The 20,080-nt window shown below is 45.6% G+C and overlaps 1 protein-coding gene across 3 annotated transcripts in view; it reads left to right on the top strand.

Annotated features, from left to right (window-relative positions):
- PCDH1 (protocadherin 1) overlaps positions 1-20,080 on the top strand; it is a 257,877-nt gene that overhangs the window by 45,192 nt on the left and 192,605 nt on the right. For 2 of the 3 annotated variants that reach the window (XM_086931351.1, XM_086931352.1), the window contains exon 3: positions 1,195-3,381. In XM_086931351.1, coding sequence (XP_086787477.1) covers positions 1,195-3,381 — 2,187 coding nt within the window. The remainder of the gene's footprint in view (positions 1-1,194; positions 3,382-20,080) is intronic. The other variant, XM_086931353.1, reaches the window with a different exon arrangement.

The following is a 20,080-nucleotide window of genomic DNA, read 5'->3' as shown; positions in this document are numbered from 1 at the left end:
TAGTAAGGAGATGTCTGCCATTTCATCCTTTCTAAGTAACTCATTGTAAAGGCAGTCTAGTAAGGAGATGTCTGCCATTTCATCCTTTCTAAGTAACTCCTTGTAAAGGCAGTCTAGTAAGGAGATGTCTGCCATTTCATCCTTTCTAAGTAACTCCTTGTAAAGGCAGTCTAGTAAGGAGATGTCTGCCATTTCATCCTTTCTAAGCAAGTCCTTGTAAAGGCAGTCTAGTAAGGAGAAGCTGCCATTTCATCCTTTCTAAGTAACTCCTTGTAAAGGCAGTCTAGTAAGGAGATGTCTGCCATTTCATCCTTTCTAAGTAACTCATTGTAAAGGCAGTCTAGTAAGGAGATGTCTGCCATTTCATCCTTTCTAAGTAACTCCTTGTAAAGGCAGTCTAGTAAGAAGATGTCTGCCATTTCATCCTTTCTAAGTAACTCCTTGTAAAGGCAGTCTAGTAAGGAGGTGTCTGCCATTTCATCCTTTCTAAGTAACTCCTTGTAAAGGCAGTCTAGTAAGGAGGTGTCTGCCATTTCATCCTTTCTAAGTAACTCCTTGTAAAGGCAGTCTAGTAAGGAGATGTCTGCCATTTCTTCTTCAGCACCTCTACCGTCTTATCCCAGCTTACATGGCTCTGCATCCTAAAGTTGTTATCCTGGTTCTGCACTTTTCATGACCCTTCTCTTTATTTATGATGACCTCGACCTACAAGGCTCGCTCTGCGTCCCTTAAATGTCTTAAATTATTGAAACATTATTTAGCTCTGTCTGTATGGATTTTCCTGTTCTCTCCTCGCATGGGAAGTAATGTCACTAGGTCCAAGTGCGCTGTATGTGAACATTAAAAAAAAAAGTTGTTTTGCATGAACTGGATTGTGTGGGATGAACTGAATTCTAATTATGTGGAAAATTATGAAGCGGAATGACTACTTGTTCCTCCAGTTGCCTTGCCCCCAATCTCTCCATTCCTTGCCTTCAGTACCACCACAACAGTTACTCAGTAAAACAAGGCATAGAAAAGAGGCATACGTGGGGCACAGTAAAACATGGTTATTTAGGTTTGCCTGTAGTGTTCGCTCACAGTGTCACTTAGGCACTGGCAAGGCAGTGTAGTTGATGTTTGAGCCTGCGCCTTATGGTTTACTGTTTTTGTTTGTAAAACTCACAACTTCCTTATTATCTCTTTATTTCATAGGTGAAAGCAAACGACTCTGACCAAGGGACCAATGCTGAGATCGAGTACACTTTCCATCAAGCGTCAGACACTGTTCGTCGACTACTGCGACTGGACCGGGGTACCGGCCTGATTACTGTCCAGGGCCCCATTGACCGTGAGGATGTCGGCACCTTGAGGTTCTCCGTTGTGGCAAAGGACAAAGGGCCCAGCCCCAAGCCTGACCGCACACAAGTGACCATCACTATCAAAGACATGAATGACAATAAGCCTGTTATTGAGATCAGGGGCATTGGGCTGGTGACCCATCAAGATGGCATTGCGAACATCTCCGAGGATGTGCCTGTGGAGACCGCCGTGGCACTGGTGCAGGTTTCTGATCGCGATGAGGGGGAGAATGCAGCAGTGACCTGTGTGGTGGCAGGCGATGTCCCTTTCCAGCTCAAGCAAGCAAGCGAATTAGGCAGTGATAGCAAGAAGAAGTACTTCCTGCAGACAACCACACCCTTGGACTATGAAGCTGTGAAGGAATACACAATTGAGATTGTGGCAGTGGACTCTGGTAACCCTCCGCTGTCTAGTACCAACTCGCTCAAGGTGCAGGTGGTCGACGTGAATGACAATGCACCCGTCTTCACTCAAAGTGTCATGGAGGTAGCCTTCCCAGAGAACAATTCTCCTGAAGACCTGGTGATGGAGGTCAGTGCGAGTGATGCGGATAGCGGCTCCAACGCGAAACTTGTTTATTCCATCAAGGCAGAACCAACTTCCAAAGGCATTTTTTCCATCAACCCAGAATCTGGTGAGATCCGGGTCAATCCTGTGCTTGACCGTGAGCAAAGGGAGCGCTATGAGTTTCAGGTGGTAGCAGAGGATAAGGGAAGTCCGTCCCTCAAGGGATCCGCCTCTGTGATCATCAATGTAATGGACCGCAATGATAATGACCCTAAGTTCATGCTCAATGGCTACAACTTCTCAGTGATGGAGAACATGCCCCCGTTGAGCCCTGTGGGCATGGTTACTGTCATTGATGCAGACAAAGGTGAGAACGCTCGTGTGCAGCTCTCTGTGGAGCATGACAATGGCGACTTTATCATCAAAAATGGCACGGGCACCATTCTCTCCAGCATCTCCTTTGACCGGGAGCAGCAGAGTACCTACACCTTCCGACTCAAGGCTGTGGATGGGGGTGACCCCCCAAGATCCGCATATGTAGGTGTTACCATCAATGTGCTGGACGAGAATGACAATGCTCCTTTCATCACATGGCCTTCAAATACCTCCTACCAGCACATTGATCCTCTAACCAGCCAAGGCACCCAGGTTCTGAGGGTGCGGGCTGAGGATATTGACACTGGGCTCAACGCCGAGCTCACTTACAGCATCACTGGGGGCAATCCTTCTGATCTGTTTCACATCTCGCCGGCCACTGGCAACATCTCTTTGGAGAAGGAGATCCTCCGGAAGCATCATGGCCTGCACCGGCTGGTTGTACGTGTGAATGACAAAGGAAAGCCTTCGCGACACAGCACAGCCCTGGTCCACTTCTACGTGAATGAGACAGTGACAAACATGACCCTTCTAGAAACACTGCTTGGGCACAGCCTCGATACTCCCCTGCACATTGACATTTCTGGTGACCCAGAGTATGAGAGCAGCAAGCAACGTGGCAACATTCTTTTCGGCGTTATCGCAGGCATCATTGCTGTTCTTTTGGTGATTGTGGTGGTTGTGCTTGTGCGGTACTGTCGGCAAAAGGAAGCCAAGAGTGGTTACCAGGCAGGCAAGAAGGAGACCAAGGACCTCTATGCGCCCAAACAAGGCAACAAGAACAACAAACACAAGGTAAAGAAAAACAAGTCTCCCAAGCCCCCTAAACCAGTAGAGGAGGACGAAGAGGCGGGGCTTCAGAAGTCACTAAAATTCAACCTGATGAATGACTCTGTCACAGATAGCCCCAGAATACACCTCCCCCTGAACTACCCACCTGGGAGCCCTGATCTTGGTCGTCACTACCGCTCCAACTCTCCCTTGCCCTCCATACAGCTTCAGCCTCAGTCCCCTTCGGCCTCCAAAAAGCACCAGGTAGTGCAAGACTTGCCAGCTGCCAACACCTTTGTTGGCACTGGGGACAACACCTCCACTGGCTCTGACCAGTACTCGGATTACAGCTATCGGACCAATCCTCAGAAATACAATCACAAGCAGGTAGGCGACCTCTTCCAGACCACCACAGGTGTGGACCGTACCATTGCGTGGACTAAGGTGTGGTGAGGAGGAAAGGGTCCCTGCCTCTGTCACAGAGCAATTCAGGGAGGGAGGTCCGAGATATAATGCACTGTGATGTATTTGGTTGTTGGAGGCGAGACAGGGCTAAGTGGCTTAGCCAAAAAAGGTGCCCAAGCAATCAGCAGGTGCTAAAAGTCATTTTATAGTCAAATGATATTTTGGGCCAGTATGAACATCGAAGACACTTTATTCCAACTAACGTAGCTTCATGCACTAAAACATCACTTTATTCCATTTGCAGTTCCAGGTTATTCTGGGGCATTTGTGGACACAGTTACTCTTTATGAAGAGGTTTATTAGTAGAGGGGGGCTTGGGAAGGGGCTCCCCGATTTTAAGGAGGTTCATAGATGTATTTCACAAGTGTTTTCTAGTGTTCATTTGGGTATCAAAAGAAAAACATCTTTTGTTTCCCTTACATGAGTAAGACCACTTGCAGATAATTGTTTGGGACCTGTCAGATCCACCTAGGATTAATGGTACTCTGAGTCTATCTAAACGTTGCAAGTGGCCCAAGTAAAAACTACTGTTCATGCTCTTTGTGGGCATTTAGTGTAAAAGAGTTATAACAATATGAATGACGTGCATGCTACTATGGGCTGTACATGAAGAAACTGAGGATCCTGGGAGAAAGGGAAGGTGTGTAGAGGTGCAGCAATGCGTGAGCTGTTGTGTATGCTAGCAGTCCATCTCCCATCCCTTCCAAGAAGATCTGGCATTGGGTTTGAGCATCAGCTTTCGGTAGTTTCTTGCCTCATAATCTTTTTGAAGAATGAATTGCCACCAGGGACCCCATCCGGGATCCCTGATAAATGTTTTGCTGGCTTGGTCCTTTTTGAGGCACCAAGAGAGGATTGCAGCGGTGAAGAATGAACAGTGGCAAAGATTGCAATGTGTTTCAGCTGTCCAACTCCGCATTCATTGGTCAGCTGTGCATGCTGAGATGGCAAGCATGTTGCCCTCTCGGTTACTGAGCACAACACTCGCTGGGCAAGGCCTTGAGGCCACTAGAGCGCTTCGGAATCTGATAATGTGTTCTCGTTGAAACTGGTGGCCAAGATGCTCCGTAGGGAGTGCTCTGAGGCTTGTCCTGTATTGGCTCACTTACCCTCTTATTAGCGGTGCTTTGTTCATTGTCCCACTGTGGATGGCAGGCAGGCACACCACTGTCATTATCGGAAATGAAGATCTTTTCATGGAAGACTCCAGAACAAACTTGGAGGGTGAAAACAAGGGTCTCATTCTGGGAATGGGTGGGTGCAGAACATGTGTCTGTTGGGATCCTTTGGTGCCAGCTGATGTGCCCTGTGCATCTACGCTCAACAAGGTGGTTGCACTGCATGTGTCTGACGTTCATATCCACGAAGGAGGTAGTACTGTTTGGCAGGCTGCACGTAAAGAAAGATTTGGAGGGTAGGGCAAAGCTCTGTTTCCCTTGCAATCGCCTTCCGCAGAAAGACTGACGTGGATCCTGAAAGAGTCCCTCCAGCTGACTACCAGGGCCTGTATCGTGGGTACAATACTCGCTGTGTGCTAGTGTGGCCTCTTTCAGAGATTTCCTTTATAAATCTTTTATAAAGTAGACCCATGTGTGGCGTTTCTAAGAAATAGCCCTGGTCAAAACTGTTGTTCTACTGGGAGCCTCTGGTTCCTGTAAACAAACAGACACTCACCCCATTCCCTCCAGGTAAAAGTGTTCAAGGATGTGCGTAGGCCGGGGGAGGGTCGTAAGCCTCATCTCCCCCTCACCCCTAATATGCCATCAGTATAGTCTGGTGCTCTCATTGCTCCACAACAAATGACCACGAGCCTTCGCTGGGGACCCTGCTTGCGCCCGGCAGCCTCGCCTGTTGAGCTCAGGGCCTTCGATGGAACCTTGGCCTCAGTAAGAACTCTGGCTCGCCAGTCGCGGTTGAGATCTTATTATGCCCACCGTGCCCAGGCATTAATAGCTGGTGCTGCTCACTGAACCTATACAGTCATTCTCGCTATTGAATGAAGTCAAAGAGAGTGACGTGTACCAGAAGGCGGATAATCACCTCCCTTGAGCCTGGGAGAGATGGTCTCCTTGGCTGGTGGGCAGGCGCCCGCCTTTCTGCAGGTGTTTGTTGGGCTGCGGAATTCCGGAGTTCTTTCTGGAGGCCAGGCAGGCTAGTGGTGTCTTCACTATTCCTTCCACCCCTCAGACTGGGGGTCAGCGTCTGCAACAATGGCGCCCAATCACCAGGCTCCCGGTCCAGCTCCCCCGCCATTGTTGCTGCTTCGAGGAGAAGAAGCAAAAAAATGCCATTCATTGTTCCACATTGAGAATGCAATTTCCTGCCTTAATACAGCTGGTCTCGCAGCGCGGTGTATTTTTAACCTTTTGTCTCTCAACAATGGGAACGGAACCGTGCATAACACTCTGAGGCGAAGTGGGGGCGGGAAGGGGTGGGGGCTGCTCCTTATGGGTGACTGCCTCCCTCACTGGCCCTCCCCATGTGATGCGTTTCCCAGAAGGATCTTGCATTGCGCTGTGGTTATGAATAACAGTTAACCCTTTTGTTTATTTTTGAGAGAGCAATGGACATTTGGGGGGGGGGGGGGTGTCGTCTTTTATGGGGGTGTAGTCCGTACTGTTCTACTAAATGTTTTATTTTTGGGGTTGCAAGAGGTGTGGAAGGTATTGTAAGCAGGTGTACAACTCTGAGTTGCAAAAAAAAGTTCTGCGTTGGTACTTTCTCATACTACTTGCGCGAAGGAGCTCTTTAAATACTTCTTGAGCGGGGCAGTGACTTATTGAATTAGTGGATGGAGCATAAACCTCTAATTTTAGTTCTATTTTGTGCCTTTCTACTGGTTCTGCACATTTGTGTCGAGGCCTTGCTCAGCATTTAGGTAAATAGACACTTTATCCATGTTTCAGGGCTCTTTAATATGCAGATGTATGTGGTGCTGACTTCCTATTCAGTGTTTGCCCCTCAGATAAGGACATTGAAATGGGAAATGATGCTTAATCTCCTGTAACATTTTGTGCCTAAACAATGAGGGGCTCCCGTGGCCTTGATTGTATTAAATATAGAGAAGTTAATTACTTGCCAAAAATCCCCCTTTGTGTGTGGGGTCATGAGAGCAACGCAGGGAGTCCTTCATACAAAACCCAGTGCCTTAAAGAGTGTCGCTTTGAACTGTGAACTACCAAATTAACAATGATCCCTACTTAACTCTGCCAGCCCCACTCTGTCTCCCTTTTTGTCCTTCTGACCTGCCTTATCCAGATCTACCGCCTGTGCTCTTTCTCCATTTTGGCAGCAGGTGCCTACGCCACTAGTGTCTAATGGAATTCGTGTGCCTTTCTCTCACATCGTTCTGCAGTTTTCACCTTCCTTTCCCCTGCTCTGCAATGACTCTTTTCTCTGCAGCCTTCTCCGGTGCAATGCTTGCTTCCTTTCCTTTAAGGGGTTACAGTATCCCCCCCCCCCTTCTTGCTTTAGCTCTGGTCTATGCAAAGTGACATCTTTCCCTCTGCCCTTATGCGACTGGTGCTTTAAAAACATCCGCCATGTTGCTATCCCTGGACTTTGCGTAATCCTGCTTTAGCACTGTGGCGAGATGTGACCTCCAATAACCTGGCTCAATAATCTAAATGAGTCTCCTTCTTTGGCATAAATAGATCACTTCCCCCACTAACTCCTACCTCTACCACCTATGAAGGACCGAACTTCATCCATGACCAAAATGAAGCCCAACATTCAATATTTATTTTTTATTTTTTAAAGTAAACCTTTGTTTATTTATTTTCTAAGAGCAAAACGTGTTGATTTGTTTGCTTTTGTAAATATTGTGCTGCTGTGCTGCATAGTTATTGTGTACATATTTTTTTCCAATAAAATATAAAGTGTTTTAATAAACCAATTTCCCCATTATTTCATATATGTGGTACCTTTTTATTTATTCTTTTGTTTTAACTTTGCCGGTGTACCCTTGCCTACCTACCCTGTCAAAGGTATGGAGTGGGAGAAATACACAAAGTAATCAAGTGAGTATGGGAAGGAAGCAGGCACGTTTTCATAAGGGTGACATTTTAGCTAGAACCCCGCTGGAAGGGACACCACTTGAGGGTTACTACTGTTGTGTGTTATCAACAGTCTCCAAAATCCCCCCCCCCCCCCCCCCGCCCCCACTCCAAATACATTGACATGAGAGGTTTCCTAGGTATTAAATACTTTGTTTTCTGATCACGAAGCACATTTTTTAAATCCCGTTCTCATTACTTGAACAATTTCTGTTGTCCTGGATAAATTACTCTATCTCCCTCTACTAAGCTTTCCTTCTCTGGGAATATTTGCGAAACTGGGAAAACGCCAGTGCAATGCTCATATTTATTTTAAAATTGTGGGCCGCCTTCATAGCAAGAAGGTATTTGTGATACTTGCTCCCCAAATCAGACTTTGCACGTTAAGTAAGCAGACATTAATCATATCCATTCCCTTGCTTCGTGCCACTTGCCCCCGCTGTGCGCATCTCTACAGTTCCCTTGGGACCAGTTTAAGATGGCCGCCAGGCAGACGGCATTCTGTCAGTACCCAGTGACAGGCCTGCCAACTGCACGTGCAGAGCAATGTCTTTTATTGTGTCCTATTGAACGCGGTCATCTGAATCATTTGCTATTTTCACTGGATGTCTGAAACTATTTCTGGAATGGCTGGTCACTCCTCCCAGAGAGTTTCATCGAATCATCGAGCCCTTCATGTTTGTGGCTTTTATTATAAGTGAAATGAAGTGAGAGCAAGCAGAGGCACTGATGCAGATAAAATGTATAATTTTGTCCTACAATCTAACATGAATTAAAAGATTAAAATGCCATTTGTCTTTGCTATGTATGCTTTTTCAGTTTGGTCTGGACTAAAGATAGCTTTACTTATCACCATAGCCTTGTTTAATAAAATCCTAAATAAAAGATGAACACATAAAAATAACTAGAAGGGCACTTGGGCACCTTTCTTCCTCCACTGCTCTGTTTAATTTCAATTTCCATTTTCCTTATATGACCACAACGTAGAGCATAAGACAGTGGACCAGCCCACTTCAGACGCTGCCTCTCTTGCTCTGTGTGTGATGGTATGTTGTGCTCTTCGGTGCCAAGGTTGAGGGACGGTCATAATGCCTTATTTTGCCAACGTTTTTTTTCTTTCCGTTCTTAACTTTTTGAGCATGTCAAAGTCACTATTGTGTGATTGAACTACATCTTTAATTTACAGTAATTGAGAAACTATATTACCTATTCTTTTCACCAAAAAGAATGTTTTTGAGCGATGTGCATTAAATGTCTAGTGCTTCTTTACATGTTTTAAGTAATTCTGCTCCCTAAGAACACATATTGGAGTATTTAAATGAAACACATTGTTTTTTTGTCGTTATATTTATTTTTTTGGCACATGCTACCATTAAAAAAAAAAAAAAAAAAAAAAAAAAAAAAACATGCAACCCATACCAGCTTCCCAAAAATCCCTGCTGGCTTTACCAGTATTTGTTGGCTTTATTATTTACCTATCGCGCATCACAATTTGCGACTGCATTCAGCTGATCCACGAAAGGCTGGGCTGGGAATCAAAAGACTCTGAAAATGCTCAAAGCAGTCTTTCTCTTGTTTATTTTTTTTTTAATCCTCGTACCCACGCTTGATATAATTACCCCGGGGGAGATAGAGAAATTGACATAGGCAAATATCTGTATAACTTTAGTTCCTTTCTGATTTCACTTTGAAATGCAGGGACTACACTGGCCTAAAATCAAACCAAAGGACACTGTTCCGCCCTACCCTGGACCTCCACGTCTCCTTATTTAGTGATTTGAATGAAAACAGTAAGTTTTCACCCCGACCTAATACTGTCTACACCCACAGCTGCTAATAATGCAAAGAAAGCCCCGAGATGCTCTTGTTGTAAACCCCTCTGTTGAACTGTTAATTTTCCTGGCCCTATTGATACTTTGGAAGCTTATCCTAGATGTGTCAAGAACACTCGCGATACCTCTCCTTTTTTATGGCCTGGCCTGACAGTGCAATACATGCAAACATATTGTTTAGCTCCACTCAGAGGATTATTACCCTCTCACCTCATGCCATTGGCTGTTGAGTTTACCATCACACTCCTATCGAGTGCTTGTATTGCCATGCATGAAGTTATTTTACATTTCAAAAGTGCATTGAATCCTCCCATTCTTTATCTTATAGATGCACTGTAGACACAATCTCTATTTATTTTTTGTTTAGATTTTTTTTTTTTTTTTTTTTTTTACAGGTGCAGGCCTTTTTAAGTGCCACAATAAAGGACTCAAAATGCAAAGCAACCTTTTGACTGTTAGAGCTTGTTCGAGACAGTTTGAGTGAAATACAGATTATAGAGTATTCAGGCGTGCTCAACTTCTGAATCCAGGGAAAATATATAGAGACACTCTTGCAAGACAGTGTTTGTGGGACATTAATAGTGGGTTTCTTAACTTGTTTATCCAGTTTTGTTCCTAGTATTGTATTTTGAAGTTTTCTGTATCATTTTAAAAGCTGGGGGAGTGTTCCCCCATTGTACCTAAATGTTTATGATTTCCAAATTGTGGAGTATGTTGAGGCGGTGTCCACATTCCTGCAGAGTCTGCATCACCAGATGCAAGTACTGACCTTTTCCCGGCACATTGTTGATGCTCAGAAAGGCAGTGTTTTTGTCACACTTTAATTTGCATTATTCATGGCATTCTGCCCTAGTTGACGGTCCCCTTCCCGGGGGAGAGATAAATTACCTGGTAACAAAGGGAGATGGTCTGAGGCAATCGACGCAGTAATCGTTGATCTCAGGATGGATTATTGTTTAATAGACTGCGACTCCCTCGAGTGAGTCTTGCAGAATCAGGAAGTCGTCCGCAGTGTCTGCGAGGCCGCAAGAGGGTTGCACCCATCCTTGTAGTTGGGGTCGTTGTTGGTGGGATATACACCTGCACTGCATGCCTTTCTATCTGGTAAATTGCACCAAGTAAGGTAGAAATGCTAAAGACAAAGCCAGTGGAGCTCCTTAACCCCTTCGAAGCTAATGACGAGCTGGGCTCGTCATGGCGCTTACCTGCCGTGCGCTGATGACAAGGCCAGCTCGTCATGAAATAATGTAAAACAATAATTTGCAGCACAGGACGGGAAAACGCCTAGCAGCCATGTGGTTAAGTAGCCTGGTGCCCCTTCTCCCTTTGACCCAGAGCAAAAGAGACAGTCTGATGATGATAAACCAGTCCAAGTGCAGGGGCAGCCTTTGCAGCACAAGCGGTGGGTGGGATGGAGGCAATCTTTGTGGGGGCTCCCAATCCATCAAGAGGCCCCCATTCAGCCCAATGTCAATGAATACATTTGAGATATGGGAGACTTGAGAGGCCCACCACACATCTTTCAGAAGAGGCTCATCAATTTGCTTTACACCTCTGTCTTGGGCCCCACAATGGAGTGCCAGTGGCAACCACCTGCAAACTCCAGCACAAACTAAGCTCTGTGTACACTCTTAAGTCCTCACACCCATGACATTTCTATCAAAGTGCACGGATTTGACTGAGTAAATGCTGTTTAATGCTTGCAAGGACTCCTGCTGCCAGGCCTTCATTGCATCTTTTATATAAATGAGTTTAGGGGTTGATAAGTACCAATATATCAATCCTTCTTGCCTACCTCACTTCGATTCTGAATACTGACCTTTCATATCCAACTTACCAATTCTTTCTCAGCACTGTTGCTCCGATGTGATTCCGCCTGAAGGAATCCTTAAGCGAAATGGATGATCCGCCTGGTGCCCATGCCTTGACATCACCCCATTATGCGAATGAGGAGCAGGAGGCATGAGGGGGAGAAAGATACATGCGTCTCACAAGCCAGCTGCACACCAGTTCCATAGAAAAGGTCTGGTTCTCTGTCCTCCACTGCATGTCGTTGGCCTCTAAATTGGATGCCGGCAAAGAACATGTGTACTTGTCCAGCTCGCGTGTGTCCCTACACAAAAAGGATGAGTCTTTGTTTTCATTTCAGTTGGCTAAAAGTACTGATGTACTTGCTTTGAAGTCGAGGCGGATTGGCTCCATCCACCTTTCATCATTCCCAAGTTTATAAGCAGAGCACTGCTGAGTTTGTCAATAATGACTTCTGTTATTTTGATGAGATAAAATAACACAGCTGTTGGTGCCAGATCTAAAATGTGAGCAGTTGATTAGGAAGCCCGCATTCTGTTCTCAAGAGTGGTTTCTGAAATGTACCCTGAGGGTGTTGGTGACACCTTCTAGCATCAGTCACAAAGGATAGGACCCCTCCACGCTCTGAGGTCTTCTTTTAGCAGATGGCTATGTGAGAAAGCAGGATTGATAGCCAACCGGGGGTAAGACCGTTTCTCGGAGTTGGTGTTCGTGGAGGACAATTAATTGATTGTTAATTCACCTTAGAACATTTGCTTTTTGTGGCAATACGAACTTCTCCACAGTGAATACCAATATGTATTCAACCAGGTCGAGGGCAATTTTGGACCTTACTAGCTTAATTGCGCTCTTTGCTGAGACTGCCAGCAGGACTCCTGAAGTGGAGGGCGAGGGGTTGTTTGTCCAGAGGAGAAGTGTCTTACTGTTCACATACTCTGAAACTTAACATAAACTTGCTCTCTAAATTTAAACTCCCTACACCCACAAATAAGAGCACCAACTCCTTCTCAGAAGCCAGTGCCACCCCTCAACTGGCCAGGGCTTTTGACAAATGACCCTCGACAGGTAAGGGGTCAGCCAGCCCTCCTTCAGTGAATGATCGAGGAACTAGGTGCCCTCAAAAGCCAGTCTTGTGATTGTTATCCAAGGGCAAGGTTGCTGCATGCGGGTACTGAGGTGGGTGAACGTCGACCTAGCCTTCCTGTCTAGGATAACAATCGGCAACAGCAGCAAGGTGGCAACACACGTTGAACTCCGGTTTCCTGAGCCTTCTGTCTGTGACCTCTGGTTAGGCCCATGGGTACCCATTGACCACACGCGAGTATCGTCTGGGCCAGTTCTGATGACGCTGCCGACATCCTGTTTTGATCTGCGAAGCGTTCAGACTAGACAGTGAAACATCCTTACTCACGGAGCGCGGCCAGCCGTCCAAAGTACATGGTGCTGGCGGTACTGCTCAAGTGCCGTACTCCTGCTCCTGGGGGAACTTCACTCTTTTTTTTCAATATGAAAAGATTTGTTCGGTGCTCTTTTCTTCTAGATGCCGCTGTGAAATTCTGCATATAAAGGTTACTCGGCGGTTCTTGCTGAATGGTTGGGGTCAGCATTTCTTGGTGAGTGATTGCAGGGCTGAAGCTGCGCTTCCGGCTCTGCTGAGATTTACAGTGATGAGGAAGGTTTGTTATTTGTGAGGGTCAGCAGCATCTCTAGCTGGGAGGGGGGCGGGCTGCACGGCCCCACGTCCAGTGCCCGCGGCTCACAATAAGATACAGCGTCTCACTTTTCAACCCTTAGCTCTCTTCATTCCCTCCTCTTACTGTAAATCCGATGCTTTTATTGTGGAGGAAAAAATAGAGAATAGCGCAGGAAAACTCGATTGAGCCACTTACCCATGAACCCTTGCGCCCAGGACAAACTCCTAAACCAGTTTCCTGACTGTTTCATGATCCCAGCCTTCGGAATGGAGACCGGCGGTGCAGCCAGCTGCCCTCCGCATTTGAAAAACCGACAAGAAGTCTGCACTGCCGGCAAAGTAGTGGGGACACCGCACTCGCAACACAATTCACACGTGTCAGTGGCCGGTTATGTCCTGGCCTGCGTGTTCCTTCGTTCTAGCCAATCAAATAGGCCAGGCTCTCCTAGATTTCAGACTCCCACCTGTTTGAGCACAATCTCCTCAGCCATGCTGTGAGTATGGACACATTTGATACTGGGTGCTATTTCGTGTGTCTGCTTGGCAAACATTGAAGACCATCTGGCTGGCACGAGTTCATCCACGCAATCCCTTTTCTCAGAGTTTAGTTTAGAAAAGCTGTTGGGGTTCATCATTCAATATTCACCCACTAATAATAACTGGATGCATTAAACGACTTAACACAAGTCTACAGCACTGCCATGTGTTACGGTTGAAAAAGTAAGTGTTGCATATTAAAGTACCTTGGAAGAACTAGGACAGAATCCACCCCACAGATCTATCATGAGGTATAATAAGAGATGTTGTATGAGCCAATTCTTTTTTTCCATTTCCCTATCAAAGTGGAAAGATTTTAAAAGTTGAACACTTAACACCAGTTCAAAAATTCATATTTATTGGACTAACTTATAAATAAATGGAAAGATGGTAGAATGTGTGTGCAGTTAGATGTATGTCTTCCTGTTAAAACACACTGTTAGTCCAAGTACAGAATCCTTTCAAAGTGGATTGGTTAACTGGGAAAATGTAAAATTTCCTGAGATGTGCGTGTCCTGAAAGAGCTGTTACTAAATCTGCCCAAACTCTACCAGCTTTTCAGGGATATGCTCCTGTTCGAAGTTCTCAAATGCACTTTTCAACCATGTTCTCTGGCATTGGTTTATTAAGTGTATTTGTAGAGCTCATGACCACCCGGGATGGCATCCTGGCGCTGATGCAGGAGCAGTCTGGGCCAAGCCTAGATCTGGTCTACCTGAAGATCCATGCCTTTGGCTTTTTTGAAATTCAAGTACATATGAGGTGGCACTGATGCACAGTGTCAGGTCATTCCAGTATTTAGAAGCAAGGTAGGAGAAAGCACGACTGCCAGTTCTGGTTCTGCAGATGCAGGGAGTGTGTGTAAGTAGGTGTCCGTCTGAGCTGAGGTGTCTGGTAGGTTTGCTTTGTGAAAGTTGGTGGTTGTGTTGAGAGACGAGGGGCCTGTGTTTAAGACTTTGAACGTGTGTGTAATAAGTTTGAAAAGAGCTTGTTTGTGGATAGGGAATCTGTGGAGGTCTTTGAGGTGTGGGGTGGGTGGTTGAGGGTGAGCCCTAGTGCTGAGTTTGTATGGTCTGGATTTATCTAGTCAGTTAATTGTTGATTCTGGCATAAAGGTTGTTTCTGTAGTTCAATCCACTGGTGAGGATGGATAGGGTTATGGTTTGGCAGGTGTTGTTGGGAGCCACTTGAAGATCTTCTTTAGCATATTTGGTGGGTGGAAGAAAGAAGCAGAGATTGAGTTTAGTTGGCTGGTCATGGTGAGCTGATTTTCGATTACTATACCAAGGTTCTTGACATTTATTTGCTGGAAGGGGGTGAGTCCCAAGTTGCAGGGGCCACCAGGTGTTGTCCCACAGCAAGGTGTGTAGTTCACTGTAGAGTTTTTGAGACAGTTGTTTTTCATCCATCCAGAAACTTCTGTCATGCAGGCAAAGAAGGTGGTCCGGTATAGGGCATTTGTTGGAGAGGGAATTTGTGAGCTGGGTGTCATCAGAATATAATAAGATATTAATTCTGTGGGCATGGATGAAGCTGGCAAGCGTGGTCGTGTAGTTCTGATCCATGAGGGACTCCGCAGATGATGTTCCAGGCGTTTGAGCAGAAAGGGCCAAGCTGCCCGACAGGTGGTAGCCTCACAGGAAGGAGCATATCCAGCAAAGTGCTAGTCCTTGGATGCCGACTTTGTGTAGTCTTTGGGTGAGGATGAGAGTGTGAGATGATGTCAGAAGCCACAGAGAGCTCCAGAAGGATGGTGCTGTGGTGTCTCCTTTGTGAACAATCATTCAGATGCCGTCTGTGGCTGTGATGATTTCTGTTTCCATGCTGTGGTTGGACCTATATCTGATTTGAGCAGTGTTGAAGGGATCATTTTCGTTGAGGTTTGAGGCTATGTGTTTGTTCATGATCCTATCCAGGACTTTTGCTGGGTAGGGTAGCAGGTTGATTGGTTAGTAATTGGATAGCATTGTCTGGAGTACTGTGGCATGTTTCCAGGTGCCCATATAAGTGTCTAGGGTGAAGGAAGGATTCAGGATCTGGGTAAGTGCTGTGCTGATGGGAGTCCAGTCCTTTGAAGAAGTTATGATACAGGGGCCTGGAGGAGCTCCGGAATGGATGGACTGCATGGTGGTCGCTGTTTCCTCAGTGGTGAGGGTCAGCGTTGTTCCTTATGTGTTGGTTGAGATGTGCAGGAGTGCTGCGAGGACTGAGGGGGTCTGGTTGCAGTTCTAAGTTGTCATAAATGCTGGTGATCTTGTTGTTGAAGAAATTGGATAGCTTAGCACAGAGGTCCAGAGGTGATGCTGGTGGAACTGGCTGCTGGGGAGATGAAATCTTTCTCCATTAGGAAGATTTGTTTTGCATTTGATGCTGCCATCTATGCAATGTAAGAGCACAGAGCATTTTGATGGCTTAGATCTACAGGTGGTAGCATTTGAGAGTGGATTTGTATGTGCTTGTGCACATGTCCTCTTGGCTACAACTCCATCTATGCTTAAATTGCTTGCAGTGGTGCTTGGTAATACTGTGCTCTTGCATGTGCCAGTTGGTTAAAGGTCTTGTTCCAGGCATTGAAGATGGAATCTGGGATGCTTTTGGGGCGTGGAGGATTATTTTCTAGAAGTCCAGAAGACCAGGATGCTTTTGAGATCTCTCTTCCTTTCTTGACATGCTTGTCTGGAGGTGATGTTTCTGCAGAGATGTGGGATGGGAATGCTGAAGTTGATGAGTTCATGGTTGAACCAGGTGATTGGTGTGCCCTTGTCTACAGTGATGTCGCTGAAGCTACCGAATATGGGGTCCAGCAGGTGTCTGTCGGACTGTGTGGGCCTTTCTACACCCTGAAGGAAGCGGAGGTTGGATCATTCCTCGAGGAGGGAGGTTGTGCTGGATTGGTGTGATCTTCTAGGTGAAAGTTTAGGTCTCCGATTAAGATGAATGTGCTAGAATCGAGGTTCAGGGGTGCGATGGAATCAGTGATGCTACTGACAAAATTGGTACATGGCCCTGTTGGGTGATGAATAAGGGTGCCTCTCGAGGTGTGTTTGGTGGTGATGTGGAGATTGAGAAACCAGTTGCAGGGGGTCGTTTCTGAGGCGATGGTGGCTCCCTTGAAGATGATGGTGATTCTGCCTCTAGGATTTGTATGGTCTTTTCTGTCTGGTAATCTGGTTTCCATTGGAGCATCCTTGGAAACCTGCCATCCATGTGGTGCCCTTGGGAGTCTGTGATACAGGGTTGCGTTGATCTGAAGTGGAAGCAGGTGCAGTGGCTCAAGGGCTCAACGTTGTTGGTGGCCATCGCACTGCCAAATGGGCGATAGGGGACCTTTTCTTAGTTTGCAATATTACTTGTGGAACCCTTGCTAAGCCAATGGGAGTGGATGGGTTCCCCCCAAAATACTATGTCTGCTTCCGGTGCTGCTCATAGACTGGTGCTGTGGATATCCTGATGCCCTGCCTGTATCTCAGGACCTGTTGCACTACACCTGCGCTGTCAGTTTGCGTATAGCAAGGCCAAGCAACCCGCCTGCGATCAGTCCTTCCAGAGAATAGTGAATTCAGAAGCCAAGTGAGAAACTCCACAGTGCAGCAATCTATTGAAGGAAGCGGGAAGGAATGGCGGCGGCACAGCACAGGTGGCAGTGGAGGGATGCTTTTAACTTTTATTTAATGCCGGAGCGCCGTCTGTTCGTGCCCAGAGCTCCGGGACTGGACGTCTGGGCGGCTGGAGGTGCCTCCTTGGTATTCATGGCACAGGAGCTGGAGAGAAGGCAGCAGGGGTGATTGGCACCTTTGTGAGGCCGCCGGGGATGTTTGTTATTCCAAGGCTGAAGCCGAGGTGCTTGAGGAGTGGCATATTGCCGGCCTACCACAAAAAAAGGAGAAATGAAAGAAATTAAGCTCCTGTCGATTTCAAAGCAGATTATACATTGAAGCCATTTTTTTTGTTTAAGCTAAAAGTATGTGCCTATGATATTCACAATTTCTGTGCATACGCCATCTCTGCCTCTTTCTTTTAGAGACTACAACTCCATTACAAACAGACAATGCTGTGTGTAATGCAGTTTTTTTGCCCATCTATATAGCACACGCCATAAACTGAATAGTCTCTCGCTGTGCGTCTGCCAGATGGTGTTATTACCTGTCTCAGAAGTGCTCTGTTTGTCGACCTCTAAATGACCTGCATGTGGTGTCACTGCTGATCCGTCCGATTCCCTAGTGGTAGTTTTTCGAAGAAGGATATCTGATATTTGGGTTTATCTTTTATTTATGTATGTGTGTGTGTGTGTATGTGTGTGTATATATATATATATATATATATATATATATATCCGATTCAAGCTCCTGCTACGTCTCGATAGAGGAAGAGAATTCCAAGAAAGAGAGAGGCACAGGTACAGACCACTCCACAGCGCTGCAAATGAAATGCAAAGGTTGTTTATTGACTCCTTGTCGCCAGCATGACACGTTTCGGCTACGTCGCGGTAGCCTTGATCACATGCCTGGCAGAACCAGTAACCGTGTTTAAATAAGGTGCACAATTAACACGTGAGGGGCGTAACCATCCATGAACATCGAAAACACACAATAATTACACAATAGCCTGTTAAAAAAACAGATCCAGGTTTAACAAATACGTTAAAAATGACCATTATAATAATGCTATATATGTGCAGAATAAATTAAGGCTGGGCTCGGCTAAGGAATATTGCACCGGAGAGAGAAGCGCCAGGGGTCTTGCTAAACTTGGAGCCGAACTGGAATATATATATATATATATATATATATATACACATACACGTGTGTGGGTGTTTGCCTGCTTTTTATATTTCTTTGTCTACTCATTTCCACCTTTTATACAATTCTTTTTTTATGTAAATTTCGGTAGCCTCACTATCTTTCTCGCCTTTGCAACGAATCAGTAGGAGCCTTCCAAAATAAGAACATAAAGATATAAGGGATGAGTCAAGTTGCAAAAGGCATTCTCTATAACGTTTTCTTGTAAAACTGTACCAACACACATTTCGCACAGTTTTTTTTAAATGGCTAATACATCTGATAAAAGTTGGCTTGGCTTAAGTGAGAAATTCAGCAGAACAAAACTATATAGAAGGATAATGCTCTGGTCAAAGAATTTTTTTAATGGCAATCCTTCCCTAAAAAAGTTGTGAAGCAGCAAATCTTACAACATGTGCGCAGTTCAAGATTTTCCAAATTCGAGGGCAACATTAATAGCTTCTTTCTCTATGAAACTATTTATTCAAAAATCATATTCTCTTCTCCTTGGCTTCCTTGGGTTTAAATTATTTACCTTTTTAAATCCTTCACCCCTCTTCTATTCATCCTAGTTTTAAAATGAAACTCATTTGAGAACTGTAAGTGCCAAAATCCACATTCCAGCTGTGTCCTGGCCCATTAGAAAAATGACAAAAAGAATGCTAAAATATGGTGTGGCTGAAGAAAGTTGGACGTCTTGGCTGGAAACGTAAGCAGTTTACAAAGCATACAATGGAATACTATTTTAGACCAGTTTTGTTAACCTTGTAGCTAATCAAAAAGAGAGATAAACCCTTCTTGGTTGCCAGGAGGCATTTAAATTGGGGATTACCTAAGATCAAGGCTGACAGAAAATTAGTTTGGCTACTTAATGCAGAATGCAAAAACAACAATTGATGGACAGAATGCAGAACAATGTCATACATTCACCCCAGTACAGAGATCTGGGCCTAAATCCATCGTTTTGTTTGCTAACCATGCCATTCCAGTTTGGACCCAGCCATATGCAAATCATTTTTCACCCTGCACCCAATGAGAACAGTCAAGCCCGGTCCAGGAAAGACATCCAGACGTGAGTCCCAAGCTCTCCACACCACTGGAGTCAAGATATCCTGGCTGAAGATGGTTGATAGCCAGAAACCGGTCCTAGGATGCTTGATTCCAGTCCAGGAAAGACCTGGCTTGGCAGTTTGGGCTGGACTGTTCCCATGAGGCATAGGGTCAAGGCTGATTTGCATATGGCCATGTCTGAACTGGAAGGGTGTGGAGTGCTAAAAAACGATGGATTTAGGCCCAGATCTCTGTACTGGGGTGAATGTATGACATTGTTCTGCATTCTGTCCATCAATTGTGGTTTTTGTACTTAATGCAGAAGCCATACCTCATCACTTATAGCTGGTTCAAAATGTTTCTCAAGCAGACCCACAGGCACTGCCTGTTTTTGATCAATGGGTAAGGCACCATTTTTCGCGAGCGTTATCTGTGTTAAAGTTTGGAAGCAAGTGGACCTGTGACCCAGCTGTAAGTGCTGTGTGAAGTAAGGCTTCGGAGTCTGATCCCGGGCGTGCTCACAAGTGGTAGAAGACCCATCGTGAAGCAAATCTAAATTGCATTTAGGGCCATTAAGTGATAATCTCCATCTGCTTTGCAACCATGATTACAAGAGCGAGACTTCTTCATTTTAGTGTCTTACGCCATCCGTTAAACAATGTTGACACGAAGAACTTGGCACAGTTGTTACTTTCATACACATCACCTCCTATGAATGCACGAGGTCACCCGCCAGTGGACAAGAAAGATGTGAAGGAAGACCAATCGTTCTATCGCTCGCGCATGGCTGGATCCTGCCTAAAGTCCCTCTGGGCACTCTGTGTCCATTAGAGCCTATCTCTTAGGCCCATGGTAAACACCTGCTGG

The sequence above is a fragment of the Lissotriton vulgaris genome, chromosome 7 (assembly GCF_964263255.1).
Source record: "Lissotriton vulgaris chromosome 7, aLisVul1.2, whole genome shotgun sequence".
NCBI classification, from domain to species: Eukaryota; Metazoa; Chordata; class Amphibia; order Caudata; family Salamandridae; genus Lissotriton; species Lissotriton vulgaris.
This window is presented reverse-complemented; position numbering and strand designations above follow the sequence as displayed.